This window comes from Lepidothrix coronata, unplaced genomic scaffold (genome assembly GCF_001604755.1).
Source record: "Lepidothrix coronata isolate B3197 unplaced genomic scaffold, Lepidothrix_coronata-1.0 Scaffold43, whole genome shotgun sequence".
Taxonomy (NCBI): Eukaryota; Metazoa; Chordata; class Aves; order Passeriformes; family Pipridae; genus Lepidothrix; species Lepidothrix coronata.
In genome coordinates this window covers 2,420,947-2,433,244 of record NW_016690223.1, presented here as the reverse complement: position 1 = coordinate 2,433,244, position 12,298 = coordinate 2,420,947, and the positions used below count along the sequence as shown (strand labels likewise).

General features: G+C 35.2%; 1 protein-coding gene across 1 annotated transcript in view; it reads right to left on the bottom strand.

The window, feature by feature from the left end:
• Positions 1 to 12,298, bottom strand: part of EML5 (echinoderm microtubule associated protein like 5) — a 115,672-nt gene that overhangs the window by 76,869 nt on the left and 26,505 nt on the right. The window contains 2 exon segments of the mRNA XM_017813864.1: positions 2,104 to 2,239; positions 9,489 to 9,674. Coding sequence (XP_017669353.1) covers positions 2,104 to 2,239; positions 9,489 to 9,674 — 322 coding nt within the window.

Genomic DNA, 12,298 nt, shown 5'->3' with positions numbered 1-12,298 from the left:
TAAAATGGAAGTTAAGACAGTTTACACTGAGAACCCAGTTTTAGGTGCCTGATTTTAGTAATAGGCACCTTTTAAAACAGGCTGCATTTATTACCTTCTGATAATGCAACTCAATTTTGCCAATTTGAAATGCTCATAACCAGATGGTAGCAATGCCTAACTTAATTAACTTTGCCTAAGCACTCACTCAAGAATATCTTTGAAAAGCTACTCTGGATTAATATGTGAGACAAAATTATATATATCAAATAAGAGAAAGGAATATTGTAATGGTCCAGATTGATGTTTTTTTGAAAAATATTTTTAACTATGTAGAGGGAAAAGAAAAGCCTTATGTTATTAAATTTACATTGGAAAGAAACTGAATGACTCACAAACAGGGAATGGTGGGTTAGTAGGCCAGTGTGGTGCATCTGCACGGATGTGTTAATTCTGACAAAGCAAAGATTCTCTCAAAGCAAAGATCCTGATTGTGCCTACTTAACATGCTTTGCATTACAAGATAGCCTTCAAATGCACAAATAAGACTCCCTCCACATGAAACAGAACAATGTGCTCCAGGAGTGCACTCAGTGCATTCCAACTGCAATGCAATTTTCAGTCTGCTGAACCAGACTAGAGCTAACGGCCCTCAAACACCCCTCAAAATGCATATATATTGTTCTACTCTGACCCCCTACAGCATCTGTTTTGCTTTACAGATTTGATCTGTTGACTGTACTGGTGAATATAACCACCTTGTCATTCAGTCCTATAATTTAGACATTATATGGCTATTCTCTCTACAGTGATTAAAAAATAAAGAAACAACCAACATCTTTGATAAAGGATGATTAAGATACTTGTTTCAGTAATTTGGAACTTCTTGTGGTGGAGGGAGACATTTTGAAATACAATGTGACTACCTGGAGAATATGTGTACAGCCAACTAATTGCTGCAAGCCATTCACAAGGATACAGATCTTGAGTTTATGTTCACAAGAAAAATTACCAAGTGGTAAGGTATAGAAGCAGCAAAAAATGCAATTAAGAAAACAAGTAAAAGGACAGGTCATTATGGCAATCCTCAAAAGTATACAAGAAGGAAAAAAAAAGCAAAGGGGAAAAAGTCAAGAAACAGATTTTATTAAAGGTAAGTGTTCAAAAAAATCTATTAGCTCTGTCATGGGCATTTGACAATGGAAAAGAGTTCATGGCAAGATCCTGTTACATCAAAAGTAAACAAGACAATCTAGAGCGGATATCAAGTTTGAAAGAAATGGGGAATGAAACACAGCTTTCATTTACATGCAACAGAGCTGAGAAACAGCAGCTGAGTAAATTCAAATTTAAAACAGAGCCTCTCTACTACAGGGCGTATCTAAAATGGAATGTATTGAATCTTGTTGCAGTATTTCACAATCTTGGTGGGAATACAAAGTCAATTACAGTATACAAAGACTTAACATGTTATGTATTGACCCCGAGTATCTGATTGCCATCAGACATTCTACCACATTTTCAAATTCTTGGCAAGATATTAGAAAACAACAAAGTGACTGGGGGCAAAGAAAACCAAATGCCAACAAAAGCAATATTGTAAATGACATTAGTGCTTCAGCATATGTTTGCATTCTTTTCCTAAATCATTACAGCAACAATATCTAGAACACTCTATGTAAAAATTTAGCATGACAAACTGTAACTGAAGTCGTAGGTATACGTAAGCAGTGTTCTAAGTACCGCAAAACTGTAAATAACTTCCAAATAGTTTTAATAAAAATTTGAATAACTAGCAAACACAAGTTTTGAACTCTGTTGGTTTACATTGTAGATCCTACTGTCTCTTCCACGTTCTCTTTAAGCATTACTGTTCCTTGTTAAAAGCTGCTGTGGTCTAGAGACATGTGCATAAAAAGTTGAATCTTCATCATATGTTTTACAGTAACTTTGAAGGACTATGTGACCCTCACATTAGTGGGCATGATTTATTCCATTTCTACCAAATAGTTTACAGCAACATACATGAAACAACCTTTTTGGTTTTTCAAGTCTTTTCTTGTTCAAAACACTGACAAATTTTCTACCTTATTGGTATATTGAAAGTGATAAACTTCTGTTTACCTTTATATCCCTGGTCTGTTTCCCTGAGATCAATCACAGTAATTGGTTTAAAATTTAAGTCCCACAAGCGAACACAGCCATCCCTGCCACCAGTGGCAAAACCCTCTTCACATGCATTCATGCTGAAAATTCCTGCCTAAAGAGAGAAGAAAGTTATTTTTAACAATATACATAGATTAGAGAAACCAGTATGCAACTAATAAAAGCTTTAAATATGAGAGAGTCAGAAACAGAAACAACTCACAACAAGCAGAATTCATATTCAGTGACAAACAGTAAGACAATTATTGCAATAATGCTTTCATGCTAATAATCATCATCATAGTGATGCTGCTTTTTATTCCTAGAAAGAGCTCAGTTTCATATCCTCTTGCCTTAGGACCTGGTCCAACTCTAATAAATGTCAGCATGAAGATATCCTGTGATCTCTGCTAGGCTTGGTTTAGGGCCTTTATTGCTATTACTCAGCTTCTATAAAACAAGACAAAAAACATCTGGGATTTTTTTATATATTAAGCCAACAAAGACTGATTTTAAACTTAAGTTTAGAAATCAAACATAAGAAAAACAGTGATTACTCTACACCATTGGAAAAGGCATAATAAGCTGTTATTTTAAAGGTGAACAATAGGAAACAAAACCTAGCCCGTTTTCTTCAACTCACTTGATCCATGTTTTCTTCAGGATAACAAAGAGGCAAGGATGATATATTTAATATTAAAATAAAGATATTGTAGTCACATAGACACTATATGTGATTTAACATGATACATACCTTACACACCCACTGTTGGGTTTTTTTTAATTACTAATCTCAAATTCAGAAGTAGCTCACACATTTCAGTAAGCAAAGCTACTGAAAGGGCAACTTTAACTGATAAGCCTATGAGAAGTTAAAAAAATTGCTCTATATTTATTGAAAGTATTTAATATTCAGCTATGACAAAAATAAACAAGAGAGCATTAGAAACAATGAAAGAGAAAATCTGTCTCTAAGTCCTGTCCAAAAGAAGGTAGAACAGCCAATAATATACATATATCTTCTATAATATTGTTCTGAAATTTCAGTTTAGTAAAGAAGTAAATGTAAATTTCCAATAGTTTGGTTAGGGGTCTGGATTTTACAATAATGATACACATTAACCCTAAAGATGAAAGCAATTTGCAAAGGAGAGATTGGCTTTTGGGGGAAAACAAAGCTGTACACTCAAAGAACAAATCAGGTACAGTGTTGTGACTTATGAGAATTCCAAGGTACTTGTTACTATTCTCTCCTATCAGCATGTTTTTTCTTCTTAAATTACAACTAAGAAAAACATCATAATGGACTAGTCGTAACAAAATATGGACTATGTTTGCTTCTCTAACATCAGGTAACAAGGATATAATTTTTCAAGTTGAGGAAAAAGAAATCTCTTGGCCTTCACAAAAAAAAAGCCTATCATCACTAGAAGGTCAAATGACAATCAAAACTGAAAGACTATGGTGACAGAACTCAATTTTTTTAACATGTCATGTCCATCCTCAGGAAAGAGACTTTTATGACAGGCGACATTTTCAGGAGCAGTATGTGTCTAAACAGAAATGTAGTGGAATTTTTAAGTCATAAGCAGATTAGAAGGCTAACTCCCATTATCTCCAACGTCCTGAAAATCTTCTTTCTGTTTCTTTAGGAGCCTAGAGATTTTCAAAAATACAACACAAACTTTATTTGTTTCTCTCCATGTATGTCTATCTGTTTTACTGCATCAACCTTTAATATTGTGTGAACAAGTCTTATGAGGAGAAGCTGAGAGAAATGGGGGTGTTTAGCCTGGAGAAAATAAGGCTCATGTGAGACCTTATCACTCTCTACAACTACCTGAAAGGAGATTGTAGCAAAGTGGGGGATGACAGCATGAGAAGAAATGGCCTCCAGTTGCACCAGGGGAGGTTTCAACTGGATACTAGTAAAAATTTCTTCACTGAAAAGGTTGCCAGGCATTGGAACAGGTTGCCCAGGAAAGTGCTGGAGTGACCATCCCTGGAAGTGTTCAAAAAACATGTGGATGTGGCACTTGTGGATAGAGTGAACACAGTGGTGCTGGGTTAACAGTTGGACTTGATGATCTTGGGAGGCCTTTTCCAACCTCTATAATTTTAGTGTCATGGAACAAATAAAAGGCTAGAGAAATTTTGGCTCATTTTGTACCATATACTGAATTCTGCCCAAGTTTAAATCTTTTAAAGGCTGTTTTTGGAATGCAACCTTGATAATAGAATTATTTTCTTTTCTCTAATTAACTCTTTCCAAAATCCATTATTTAATTAGTCAGTATTAAAAAAATAATCAGACATTTGGTGATGTGGGAAGCTGGCTGAGTGTTCTGAAGATAAGATCAAGTGGATCCAGCATTAATCTGTTTTCCATTTCACAGAATATCCTTATCTTGAAAAGGACATACTGGTTGTCAAGGAGATTTGGCAGATGTTGTGCTTGCTCAATCTCTTGAAATGCAATAGGACGCTCTCATTTCAGTCTCTGTGCCACTGGAATAAGAGAACTAGATGAAAACTATAAAAAAGGTCCCTTATTAATGGGGACTGTAAGTATTTAATGGAAAAAGCTGAGCTTTGCTATTCTTCATATAATTGTTAGGCTCACACTTCATGGGGAAAAGACAGATTCTTTACTGGGGTAGCTTGGCCTGTCAATTCCTCCCCTAAATCCTTGCTTTCAGAAACTGTCAAGATTATAATGCAAATCAACTTCGGAGTCTTCATGCTTCTCTTAATCCTTTAGCCTGAAATTTTTATTAACATAATGTGATTCTTGATGTCAAAAGCCTTCTAGCAGTAATGACAGCAAACAATTGCACTGACTTCTTTAAGTCCAATTGAACATGAGCCACAAAGACCAACTGTGCTTCTGAATCAAAATAAAAGGTGTAGATCAAAGTCTTCCATCTGAAAAGTTATGAAGCTTGATATACAGACTGCATTTTCTTTTATAAATTTTCATTACACTTCCTAATGAACTTTGAAATTCTGGAAACAACATCTCAAACTGATCAGCAGTTTTCTCAGAATGCTGAATATTTCCTGTTTTTTCCAACATAACCAGCTGGTATCACATCTGTGTTCTCTCTCAAATTAAAAAAAAAAAATAAAAATGAGTGGACTGAGAGCAAATAAAGAAATAAATGCCCAGAACTACCAGAAATTATAGCTGAAAGAAGAACTTGACAAGGATGGTCTCTACTGCATGAATATTTTGCCACCGCTTGAATCCAAGAAGTTTCCAATACTGAGGTAGTTTCTGGTTTTCTATTGCTGCCGGACCTATTTTGCCCCCCATGGACAAAAATCAAGTGTAATTTATCTAAATGTAATTGTTTATATAAAATCCACCACACTAACTGTGACTACACAATTCCTAAAACACATGACTGCAGTCAGCTATAATTAGGACCAAGCTTGAAAAATCATAAGGAAACTTCAGAAACAACTAACTACTACCGAGCAACATGGAGAACAGAGACATTACACCGATTCAAAAAGAACTCCAACACCTCCTTTTTACTCCCAGATACAATATAGGGCTTGGATGTTTGTAAAGCACGTACAGCAACACATACGTTGGGCACTTTGAGACACTGTCTCTCCCAGTATATACTGCATAGTAAGGAAATGGATTGCAAACATTTAAGACAGATGTAAGTTTACAGTGGAGAGACACTACCTTTTAATCCTCCTATCCAACAAATCACCCATAAAACAGTCTAAAAATGCACATAGTACTCTAACAATTTAAAACAGTTGCCTATACACCTCTCATTGGCTGACGTAAGTGGACAGTTATGTTTCAACCAACGATTACTCTAAGCAGTAGGAGAAAATACTGCATGTGGTGGTACATGATACCAGCTTAAAGCCATTCATTTAAGTTCATTATATTGTTTCCATCTATATTTAATTAGTATCCAGCCAACCGACATAGGCGTGCAATAGTTTTAACAGACTGCCTGTTATTTAACCTCGAGCTTGTTATTTAACCTCAGTTTCTGACATCAATCCGCACAACTTTAATGTGTACCTCTGAAAGACTATCTCAAAATTAATTATTCATCTGTTGAAAAAGCATCTTATGTACATTTACTATTCAAGGCAGGGTCATATCACACAAGAATCTTTAAAACATACAGCGTTGTTAAATAAGCATATAATTTTGTTTTAGTATCCGAGTAACATCTATATGCATGGACTACCTTGGATTTAGAACATGTAAGATGATAAAATAAGTAGAAGATTCTATAGTCTGTTCTTTGCACTAGTACAAAAATGAGACATCTAATAAAAGATTTTTTTTTTAATTAGTCAAGGTATATGTTAACTTTCAAGAGTCAGATGCATTGCCTACAAATAACCTCCTGGAGTATTACCATTACCAGTGAATTTACACAGGCTCTCATGTTGCTTTTTTCTTTCTCCCTTTTAAAACTTTCCTTATTAGTATTATTATTTAGGAGGCATCAGCAAATCCAGAGTTGGAGTTTCCCATTGCTATCCATTGTTCCCTGCATATGAACTGTGTGCCTTTACTCCTAAGCCCTGCTCATTTCCATATTTTCCTACTTTTCATTCCTACTTCTATATTAAGTGAACTCTTCGATCCTTTTCCAGCTAATTCTCCAGTCATGCCAACCTATTTGCTTTCAACTTTTTGTTTCTACTCAAACTCAGATAGGAAACCGCAGGAAATTCTACTTTCCTGTCTCTACAGTTTTCAGTATTGCTGTGACAGAAGACAGATAAACTCACTTAATCAAGAATTCTTATTTTGCTTGTTAGTGCTAAAGTTGCTATCTGTTTCCTTGGTTGCTTACACTGGGAGAGAATGTTTTATTTTTCACATGGAATTATTCTTAAAATTAAAAATGTCTTTTTAGCTTGGATAATTGTAACAAAGATAGCCAACCTACGAAAAGAACATGTTTTCTTTATTAATGCAGACAACTTCCTTAATAATAATTTAATAACTGTGGAGATGGACTATATCTCCACATAACTAACATGCTTTAGAAAATGCTTTCCAGCATCTCAGATATTTACTGTTCATGCTGCAAGAGAGGAATACATGGTATTTAAGTAATTACTGAGATATGTCTTCCTTCAAAAACTTTACTTCAAACCTGTTGAGGAGCAATGATACAGGATGATAAACAGGCATTCAAGGACAACAATTCCAACACTAGCATACTGAACAGAAATTTATATCAGTTCCCTACTATGTGCACACTGTCCCTTTAGCAATATATGTGCATCACAAATGCTATTATTAACACTTGCATTTTCTTTCAAAAGGACAGACAAGAAGGACATAATTGATAAAATTAGGTACAAAAGAACCATAAAATATCATGATAATAATTTAGTATGGCTGAAGAGGCATTCTCATTCCAAGTTGTTGCACGTTGTGATTATAATAATCTGTCAATATTATCTTTTAAGCTAACATTTTATTCTTGGTTTTTTTGGGTTTTTTTCCCCTGTGGAAATTGGTGAGATTTGTACTGACTCTAATCTCTTGTAAAAATGAATTTCAAAGACATGGACTGGTGTCCCTACTTAATTTTCAGTACTGCAAAGTACAATTCCGTTGAGCCTACAGGACAGCGCCAAAAATAGAAGGCTAGATGAGACCTACTCCAAGGTCACCTGAGCTCCATCCACTGACGCTAAAGAAGATAAGGTGCACAGCACTTCAAGTTTGATCTTGTGGTCATCAAAGAACTGACAAAGCACATAAGGTAGTGAAGCAACAAGCTCTCATCATCCTACATTTACCAGTTATGCCATTTCACACTAAAACAGCTGAAAAGCACTGCATTATTCTGAGAAATAAACTGTTGCAATTCTAAGTCCTCCAAATAACAAATATGTTAATACGCAGGACAGCTGTCTCCTACAGCACCAAACAGGATGACAGAATATTTTGGCATCAGTTTTGGACAGGAAACAAAGTGCACTTTTTCCTCTGGGAATCCAGGTCTGCACATGCTATGTCCACATCATCTTAGGAAAATATAGAATAGAACACTACCGAACAGTAAATATGAAAACTAAAACAAGAATTGAAGTTATAGAGTAAGAATCAAGGAATATTTGAAGACCAACATGTCCCTTCATGCTTCCTGATTCATAATTTATGCTTTCTTGAATATATTTAATATTTCTATAGATGCATACAGGACAGTATGTTTGTGTGTGTGTATATCTGTATATATATATATATATATATATATATATATATACACACACACATATGTATATAAAGAAGTCTCAAATACAAAAGATAGTCAGAGATGTTTTGCACACGTATGTTCTTCATAACTTTATTTTTATTCATAATCAGGTACACTGTCATTTTACAACTTTCTGAATAAGCAGTGCAGTTGCTTTTAAATTATTAGCTCATTCAAAAAGCTGCAACCATCCTGAATGATGTTCCTAAATATTTGGTAAACCAAGAGTCTCCTCACTACAACTGACTGCAACCTCTCCAACACACACATATCATTCATCCCTTAGTCCCCTCCTTTCTACCTAATTAAATCATAAAAAGTGAATCTTATACTTCAGTTACATACATCATGGCACCCAGTCCAACACTGCCAGTTAAAACAAAAACATTCTTAGAAGCAAGAATAATTAACTGTTATTGATTTTTACCTAGAAGTTTGAAGCCGTAGTATTGGAACTCATATGCTTGTATTTTCACACTACTTTAAACTGCTAAAAAGGGAACTTCAAATATTAGCTAGAAAGTACAATGCTTTCCAAAACAAAAATTAACATTCAACCAGCAAATCATATAGCTTTATAAAGTGACCTTAGCAGTTTCATGCCTCATAGGGTAAAACAAATTGGTTGGCTTTTTTTTAAGGTGATACTTAGACAAACTTTAAGTCAAATTTTGCATTATATTATCAAATTACTACCAAGAGAGGAAATGAGGACTCTCATAGTTTGGCATCTACAAATCAGATTGCAATGTACAAAGTGGGTTTTTTTGCTGCCTATTTTAATGTCAAAACTATATACTTTGAAATAGTATGGAAAAGATAATTAAAACTTATATAGCCAAATTATAATCACTTTATAGTTGCATTAAACATTTCAATAAAAATGTTACCAAGCACTTTTGAAAAATGTTATTAAACTTTCATTGAGATGTCTCCACTTTTCAAAGCTGTATACTGTTCTAAAAACTGTTCGAATAAGACATACTGTGTCTCTATCGTTGAAATTGTTTAGGAACACAGACAAGATGACCTTGCATTGCCCTTTCCAGCTCTGCAGAAATCTACTTAACATTTTATATTAATTTAAAGAGATATACTTACAGCATGTGCTCCCTGTATTGTCCGTACAAGGTTGATTCCTTTCCATACATAGATATCTCCATTCAATGCACCAGAATATGTCACTTCATCCCTTGCACAGGCGAGGCACAGTATAGTCTGGAGATCACCGGTTTTGCCAAAAACACCACGTTTTGGTGTCAATGAATTGCCACACAAACTCCAGAACTGTAACATAAAGTGATTTAGAAAGACAGGCATTTTGCTAATATCCTATAATTTAATATGTACATCTGAAAGAGAAGTACCTTGCATGCAAAAGACATCATCATTTACAGCCTTTTCCATGCTTCAGTTCTCCAGTTGTTTAACAACTTTTTATGCTATTAACCAACTTTATCTTTCCATAAAATCAGCAGAGCAGGCTAGTTGGGAAGGAATTTTGGGGTACTAAATCAAACTAAAATTCTCTCAAATAGTAATTTGTGAATTAGTTGTATTTTAAGTCATTTTTTAAAAGCGTTTCATAATGGAATTGTCTTATCTTTCTTTGACGTAAGTCTTCCGCATTGCAAATGCTGCAATTGTACTTTATGTTACTTTAGACATTTAAAGATGTCATCTAAGCATGTAGATTTCTGATAAAGCTGCTATTTGTTCTGTTTGAAAACAGCTGGTTTAATTATTGACTTATCATTTCTCATCAGAATGCCTGATCACACAATGCAGCCATCTAAGGGGGAGATTTTTAAGAACCTTCTAATAAACCATTAGCATGTGATTACAGCAATCACACGAGGGTGAATTTCCTCCTAGGTGACCCAACATGTACTAATGACTCCTAAACTAAAGACATGCAAAGTCTCTTGTCAGAGCACAGTAATTGCCAACTAAATATGATACACACTGTAGTTTCTGAGATCTCTGCAAAAGAGAAACACTTGCATATTCATTTCAAACTCTCCTGTCCAAACATGGAAATGTACACATAAAAAATCAAGAAGCTGCTGAAGTAATACAGTACAGTACATGAAAGCATTTATTTCATCGCTGCTGACAAGTTACTCTTAGGTTGTCTCAGCATGTTTTCTGTATAGATGTTTATGAAACTGTATTTCACAGCAAGTCACTCCGTTATTAATAATCAGTTCAAAATTCTGAGCAGAGACTTCAATTAATACAAGATAATGTAAGCAGTTACAATGAACTGATATTGCTCAATATTGAACTGATATGTTCATACATGAACAAATTTTTGTACCAGCAATATTGTAATTCAGAAATAACCATGTGCTGATTAGACAGATCTCTGCATCTTAACTAGTTGTGTTGGGTTTGGCTGAGGTGGTTAATTTTCTTCACAGTGGCTAGTATGGGGCTGTGTTTTGGATTTGTGCTGAACACAGGATTAAAAAGAGATGTTTTTGTTATTGCTGAGCAGGGCTTACACAGAGCCAAGGCCTTTTCTGCTTTTCATACTGCCACGCTGGTGAGGAGGCTGGGGGTGCATGGGAGGTAGGGAGAAGAGACAGCCAGGACAGGTGACCCAAACTGACCAAAGGGGCATTCCAGACCATATGACATCATGCTCAGTATATAAAGCTGGGAGGAAGAAGGAGGAAGGGGGGATGCTTAGAGCGATGGCGTTTGTCTTCCCAAGTAACTGTTGCATGTGATGGAGCCCAACTCTCCTGGAGATGGCTGAACACCTGCCTGCCTGTGGGAAACCGTAAATTAATTCCTTGTTTTGCTTTGCTTGTGTGTGTGGCTTTTGCTTTCCCTACCAAACCATCTTTATCGCAACCCATGAGTTTTCTGGCTTTTACCCTTTCAATTCTCTCTCTGATCCCACTGGTGGGGCAGTGAGCAAGCGGCTGTGTGGGGCTTGTCTGCTGGCTGGGGTTAAACCATGACACCAGCATTTTTTTAACCAAAGTACAGACTACAGGACATAGATTATGTTGTAGCTTCAGAAGTAACCACACAATCGCTGCATAATTCAAACACTTAGCTCCAGTGTGGAAGTAGGTGATGTATCAGTTCACTTGGAATTATCTACATAATTTAAGTAGTATTATAATTTGTATAAAATATCATGTGAGAAAAATATAATAGTACTGAAAACATGAAAGTAATTATTGATATCTGAAAGAACAAGAAGAATGCATGGTTTAAGAAAAATATTCATCAACAAAAATCTCTTGCCTGATCCAAATGTCTATAAATCTCTAGAATTCAGATTTTTGCTTAATGTTTTCTCAAAGGATACAGGATACACCAATTATTCTTAAAATGCTACTGCTATTTAAAAAGCCTTCAAAGAACTTTAAAAGTTGTTCAAATAAACTTTTGCTTATCTAAATAGATATGTTTTGACATCACAGAGTCATCTTAAATATACTAAATCACTGCTGGCAAATATTAGCTCACTATTGGCATAAAAGTCCTCTTAGATCTTGAAGTGAAAAAAAAGGTCATTATTAACCAAGCTAATGGAAATATGTAACTGACATGCTAAACACTCTGCCAAATCAGACTTATGCAATTTAGCCAACACATTGAAGACTTTTTCCCATAAACCACTAATAAATATTAATCTAAAAGTTCATTGTGTAAAAAGCAACACATTTTCCCCACCGTGGGAACCTACACATAAAAGCAATACAGAACTTTCAAGCTGCCATCTACTGCTGTTATGTGGTAAAACAGAAGACACTGCCTGGGAGAGCGCAGGGACGTTTTTTAGGAGCCATATTTCATGGTAGTGAATCATTGATAAACCTGCTTGCAGAGCTAAAGCTGAAAAAGCTTTTTCTGCACAGTAGTTGGTACATGGATCAAACAAAGGACGT